The 7,310-nt window shown below is 30.8% G+C and overlaps 1 protein-coding gene and 1 non-coding gene across 2 annotated transcripts in view; one reads left to right on the forward strand and one right to left on the reverse strand.

Annotated features, from left to right (window-relative positions):
- Window positions 1–7,310, reverse strand: part of LOC117181651 (collagen alpha-1(IX) chain-like) — a 187,678-nt gene that overhangs the window by 75,727 nt on the left and 104,641 nt on the right. The window contains exon 2 of the mRNA XM_033374552.1: window positions 3,557–3,643. Coding sequence (XP_033230443.1) covers window positions 3,557–3,579 — 23 coding nt within the window. The 5' untranslated portion in view covers window positions 3,580–3,643. The remainder of the gene's footprint in view (window positions 1–3,556; window positions 3,644–7,310) is intronic.
- Window positions 3,275–3,347, forward strand: Trnar-acg. Its single transcript has one exon. It is a non-coding gene; the product is annotated as a tRNA-Arg (tRNA).

Here is a 7,310-nt window from a genome sequence, read left to right on the forward strand (position 1 = left end):
CTTGTGGGTTTGGGGGTTTGTACTTTTGTGGATATGGAGCTTGTGGGTTTGTCGGTTTGGGGTTTATAGGTTCGTGGACATGGATCTTGTGTATTTGGAGTTTGTGGGTTTAGAGCTTATGGATTTGGGGTTTATGGATTTAGAGCTTTTTGGTTTGGGGTTTGTGGGGTTTTTTATATGGAGCTTGTGGGTTTGGGGCTTCTTGGTTTGGCGTTTGTGGGTTAAGGGATTGTTAGTTTGCGGCCCCAAAAACTTAAAGTATACCTATTAGAATCCCAGCAGACTCCCAAAACCATTTTGTGGTCCTGTGTAATTCCAAGAGAAATTTTTAACAAAACATGGTAAGGAACGGCATTTATATCAGCTCTCACTATTCCTGCTATAGCTCTCATTTATAACCGCTTGACAGCCACCACCTCGCAGTACTACGTGACTAACCGAACCAATCAGCCGTTGTTTCGGCGTCCAATCAGCGCGCAGCGCTGCAATTTTCCCTCCGCTGAGGAGCAGTGGTAGGGTCCCCACCAGGGTGGATATAATTGAATACGTTCTCCGACGGCGGATATAAACGCGGTTCCAGTATATTACTATATTACTTCATAAACTTCATAAAAAATTAATCAAATAAAAGTATAGAATTCTTATTATTTATTCAAGATGCCCTAATAAAAAACGAGAAATAGATGAAGAAAATAAGTGGTGAAAAATTTGTGTAATAAATTTCGAATCAAGTCAGGTGTTTGCAAGAGCTTACGTTTCAATACTTCATTACTTCGAAAGAGTGAAACGGTAAGATAGATCATAGAAGGGACCAGGGAAAGTGAGGGAGAACTGACTTGACTCGGGCGAGCATGGTCCCTCGGCAGTCAATTTTCCCTGACGTTACATTCTACAAAAAAAAACTACAAAAAATGTGTTTAACTCTGTGTGAGTAATCCGTGTGAAATGGGCGACTGTGAGCTTTCTGCGTTCAAATTGTTCGGACAGGAATATCGAATTTTTGACACGAATGTAAAATCCCGAGAAATAAAATTTCCGACACTGCAGATTTCCTGAATTCCCAAATTATTAAATTTTCAAATAATAAAATCCGTGAATGGGAAAATTCGAGAATAATAAAATTCCCGAAAAATTAAATTTAAGAATAATAAAATTTCCCAAAAATTAAATTTCCGAAATATAAAATTATTGCTAAATGGGAAAATTTCAGGATAACCAAATTCCCGAATAATCATATTTCCGAATAATAAAAATCTAAACAGAAAATTGACGAATTTAAACAATTAACATTTTTTTAGATATCAAATTGATTAAAGTATTACAATTAAAGGGGCAACTGAAAAATCGCGCAAAATAAAATTCCCGACACTGCAGATTTCCTGAATTAGAAAATTCTAGAATAGTGAAATTCCCGAATAATTAAATTTCCTAATAATAAAATTCCCGATTGCGAAAATTCCAGGATAACAAAACCGAATAATTATATTTCCGAATAATAAAATTTCCGACAAGAAATTGACGAATTTAAACATTTCAAAAGTTTTGTTATTTATAAAATTGATTAAATTATTACAATTAAAAGGACGGCTGAAAACTCAAATTCCCAAATTAGATAATTTCCGTATAATTAGGTTCCCAAACAATACAAATTTTGGCTTTTAAGTAAAAAATGGTAATTATTATATAATTTAATGAATTTTTTAAACAGGGATGACTGGAAAATCAAGAAAAATAAATCCCGCGGCGCTCCAACATTCCCTAATTGGAAAAATTTTGAATAACAAAATTCCAAAATAATAAGACACTGGAATAATGAAATTCCCGAAAGAAAATTTACTAATTTGAACTGTTACAATTGTTTATTTATACACTCATTACAAATAAAGGGAAGATTGAAAAATCCCGAAAAATAACATTTCCGAAATTATAAAATTGAAGGAAAATAAAATTCCCGATAGAAAATTGTCGAATTTAAAGAATTACATTTTTTATTTATAAAATTAATTAAATTATTAAAATTAAATGCACAACTGAAAAATAAAATTGCCGACACTGTAGAATTGCCAAAATGCAAAATTTCATAATAATCAATTCATAAAATTAAATATAAATTACTACAATTAAAGAAGAATAAATAATTAATATAATGAAATAATACAATTTACGAATAACAAAATTCCCGAATAATAAGATTTCCGACGGTTTAAAATATTATTAAGTTTGAAAATTCCCGAAGAATAAAATTCTCGACTGAACATTGCCGAATTATAAAATACCCTAACTAGAAAGTTCCGAATTTAAACAATTGATATTTTTCGTTTGTTTAATATTATTCATTTTAACAAAAAATCCAATAGTTTGATCAAAGAATAATTATTTGTATTTTTTAAAGTTATATTAAATTATTATTCGAATTTAAAATAACAGTTGAGAAAAATATATGTCTGAATTAAAATTTTTGTTTGATAATGTGCATAGTTTTTTTTTTAAATAAAAAAAATGTTCTCAAAGATTGAATTTCTAATTTTTTTAAATAAATAAAAAAGAAACTGCGAGATAAATCAGTGCTGAATTGAATCCTGCAAAGTTTTTATGAAAATCAGGTTCGGAGAAAATTTACGAGAATTAATTTTTTTGTTCCGAGACACAAGTGTTTTTACATTTATTTTTTATACAATTTAGTCAAATAAAATTATTGTTATTTTAAATTAAAAGATTAAATTAAAAAAATCAATTTAAAAAACTATAAACATTAAAAAATTGTTTTTTGGGAATTTTATAATTCATGAATTTTGTAGTTAATGAATTTCACAGTGTTTTTTTCGTCTAATTGAAAAATTTTCGAATCCGAAAATTTCCAAATAATAAAATTTCGGAATTTAAATAATTAAGATTATTCTATTTTTTTAATTAAATAAATTATTATAAGCAAATACTTTTTATTTATAAAAATTTAATTGTTTACAGTTGGAATTTCTATAATGCGAAAATTTTCTAGTTCGATTATTTTATAATTCGGTAATTTTCTATCAGAAATTTCATTATACGGGAATTTTTTAATTTAGGAATTTAATTATCAATCGTGCCGAATTTTTCAGCGAACCAAATGATAGAAGTAAATAATGAAGTAAAGAATTAAAAATATTTTTTTGCAAAAAATTACAAAAATATTGCTTCGATGAAAAAGAAGCGGTAGAATGTTTTAAGTAACTACTTCTCTAGGTTAGCGCGTGCCAACGCGTTTGACTGAAATTTTCAACCCGGCAAATACGAAGGTCCTGTGGCGCAACGGATAACGCGTCTGACTACGGATCAGAAGATTCCAGGTTCGAATCCTGGCAGGATCGACTATTTTTTTCATAAAATGAGATTACTTTGTAGTATTGTTATCATCAATTAATTGTTTATTTTTATTTTAAAAAATTTTTTTTTAATATTTGTTGATAAAGTTTGGCAAATGTTTTACAATTCTGTTCTCGAGGGTCGGTGTAATTCCCCACTGAATATTTTAATTCTAAACAAATATTTTGTAAACACATTTGTAGTGCATACTTACTTTATGTCGCGCCTCATTGCCATTTTAATGTAGGTGACAATTTAAAGTTGAGCAAAAAATTCAGTTATCATCTCCACTTCCATTATCCTGAAAATAAAATGCAAATTTTTTTTATGTTGGTCTTTTAATGAAAACCCCTTAAAAGCTTGCACAGATTCGCGTTACTTATTTTAAAAAGTAACCTTTTTTTTAAATCATTCTTGCTATTAAAATATTTTATTTGAGTGATAAGCTTTGTGAAAAATATAATTTTTTCATAAGGAAAAATAAATTCTATGCACATTTTTTATTTCGTACAATTAATAACAGTGTAAAATAAAATCAGATTAGAGATTATTAATTTAAAATTATTTATTAAAATATATTAATGAAAATATAATTTTTACGCTTGAAATTTTGTTATTTTTGTTTTAAATTGTGTTAAACTTATGAACAAGATTAAAATATAATATTCCTCTGATATTTCTGTAAAACCTTAAATTGTAACAATTTTTTCTTTGTATGTTATTATTTTTTATGATTTAAATCCTTTTTCGTGTAAAAGTTTAATAATATTCTAAAAATCTTTTGACCCAACAACTTTGCAAAATTTTCAATCTTTCAAACATTTTTTTTTAGAAAATTTATGTCCTTTATGGACAACAATAAAAACGTCACTGAACTTATTACCTTTAAAAAATGTTTCAAAAAATAATAAGGAAACCAACATCATGACTCATTAATAGATTAGGGGCCATCCATAAATTGTGTAACGCAATTTCCCGACTATTTTGACCCCCCCCCCCCTTATGTAACGCTTTTTCCGACTTTTCCCTGTAGTTTTTCGCCATTGTGTAACACTGCGCTGGACCCCCCCCCATGAAGTGTTACGTAAATTATGGATGGCCCCTTACGTATGTAAATACGAAGTGCTGGCTAAACCTTGAAACTGGAGAGCATTTTAAGTCCTCGCAGTCACCGGGCAAAACATGTGTGAATAAGGAACTGTTTACAATTTTTTCTATTCGTAAGGTGTGTGTTGGTATGCGGTTAGGACGTTCCGTAGCCCCTCTAGAGTACACTACAAACAAGGGAAACCAAACACTCTTACTTCTCTGTAGTTCTCAGAACAAATGTCTTAAAATAGATAGCATAAAATTCTTTGGTCAGAGTTTATTCTGCAAGCGCTTTAGTAAGGGATGTATACAATTCAACTGGCCGTTCCAGGCTCCAGCTGGCCTATAATTTCTTTAAAAATATTGTTGAAAATTAAATTTTTTATGACTAAATTCTTATCGAAAATTTTGATACGCATCTTTTTCCTTCTCAAAAAAAGTTGTATCTTGTCGTTTTTGTACAAAGAAAACTTGTCAAGACTTTTACTTTCATCTCGTTCCGCAACCCAAAATTTGTACTCAAGACTATTCTCGACGTGACAAAATTCCCAAAATGGGTCATTCTTTTTACTGAGAAAAGTTATTAAATGTTTCTTCAAGCATAATTGAAATATAAAGAATTATTATTTGTAATTTCATTCTTCTTAAAAAAAAAGTTTATACCAGAAATAATTGGAATAAGTTTCTTGGTTCAGAGTCCTTATAAACGCGCTTCATTGAAAAAAGGATTCTTTATTGTAGGACCTGCTGATTTATCGGAACTTGCTGCAAAAAAGTTACAAGCTAGGTTTATGATGAAATTATTTGATGACTTTAATTAATTAAATTGATTTAAATTGAAATTCTTCTAAAAACTTTTTCAATTGCAGATAAGTAATCCTATTTTTATAACACAAACTTCGCCACGGAAAGTCCTTATACAATCTCTGAAAAAGTGTAGCAGTAATCCTATCTTTTTGCGTAATTAATTGGAAAATCACTGAGTGAAGTTTTCTGCTAGTGTTTTTATATTTGTTTATCGCGTTAGTTATGACAAAGTCAAAGTGTATCGCTCCCGGTTGCAAATCAGGTTCACAGAAAATCGCCGATCCTCCAATGTACACAGAAATCGATGTTCAAGTGTAGTCTACAAACTGTCAGTCATCTGTCAAGATGATTTTGTCGGGCGTTATTTGGGTGGAATAGATGTTGATAAGCAGGTAAGTTATAATAATAATGTCCTAAGTTTTAGTTTCCTCCCATTTACCAATGACTGCCCATGGGCACAAAATTTGGCGACGTTACGACATCTTTACGACAACTTTACGACAACTTTACGACATCCTATGTCCATGTCGTTAAGGTGTCTTTACGATATCGTAAATGAGTCGTATGATCTGACAATGTCTTTACGATATCACAAAGACACCGAAACGACATGAACATAGGATGTCGTAAAGTTGTCGTAAAGATGTCGTAACGCTGTCGTAAAGACGTCGCAAAATTATGTGACCACTGGGATATTACACGGAAAAACAGAAGATAAACTTTACATCGATTTCCGACTAAGATTCTCTGCAACAAAATTTAACTTCACAGGATAAACTTTACACAAATATCGGTTAAACTTTTTTTTCGTTTTTCCATGACAAACACATGTTTTTTGAAAGACGCAAAATTGGCAAAACAAAACTTTATCGCTCTAGAAAATTTCCTGGGACAAATTTTATTCTCGGTTTTTTCTGTGTAGTGTCTTGGAATAAAAATTGTACTTGGCGTGATATAATATCCAAATCTTAGGTTAGTTAAAATCTGCATGACATTCAAACCACCAAAGCCGGTATAAGTCGTGACCGTCTGCATCGAAATTGATGACTGGGCGTTTGAAAAAATTTCCACTAGATTTTCTGCGAAAGTTGAAAGTTATCTAATTTTGCAATTTCTAGTTTCATGCATGAAAAATAAGGTAAATACAATTGAGGCTTTAGGCGGAAGAGGGGAACATAGGCCCTTTCACATAGACCTTCCCATAAATTGCGTTAAACGACGGGGGCATGTCTCTTACATACATTATATAAAGGATACGCGGACACATTCTCATCGCGCCCTGTGCGCGCGGCTCGCAAGTTTGAGGTTCTCGCGCTTCGCGCTCGATGTTGTGTTTATCTCTCGCTACGCGCTCGGTCTTTATATTTTCGCACATTCTTGCGCAAACATTTTAAGATTAAGACTCAAAACATCCACCACTGTAATTTTGTGATTGTGAATTCTCTTTCGTTAAAAAAGCTTAGCTGGAGAGTTTGAACGCATCTACGGCACGCGACTTAGGGCAATCGCATACTCCGCGCTTAGTTTTTACATTTCTTCCGCTGCTCCAACTTTTTCATGGATGATATTGAAATAAATTGGCCCTGTCCTTTTTAAGTGATGATAAGTAAAATACGATACCTACATTTTCTTAATTTTGCAATTAGTAATTTAGAAATATTATATTCAAAATCTACTATCTTTGACCACTCCAACGATATTTTATTCGCCTCAATAAGTCCAAATTTGGATTAAGAGATGAGAAGAGAAATACCGTAACCAGACTCTACGATTTTTTCAGCTCTTTGGAAACTTATCAAAATATCGATAATATAATAATATAACATAATTAATATTTTATTAATATTTTGAACAAAATGAATTACCTAATAATTAATCAAATACTGCAAAACAGAAAAAGCCTCATAAGATTATTTTCATTGAAATAATCAATTTATTTTTACTTTATATCTTTAAGGGCATGTGACACGGCTAAATACCTATATTACCGACCTCACTTTTTCCGTTCACTGAATGTTTTTTTGAACCTAAGAACTTTTTTTGTAAATAAAATATCGAGCTGAAACTTTGGG

This window comes from Belonocnema kinseyi, chromosome 1, assembly GCF_010883055.1.
Source record: "Belonocnema kinseyi isolate 2016_QV_RU_SX_M_011 chromosome 1, B_treatae_v1, whole genome shotgun sequence".
Classification (NCBI taxonomy): Eukaryota; Metazoa; Arthropoda; class Insecta; order Hymenoptera; family Cynipidae; genus Belonocnema; species Belonocnema kinseyi.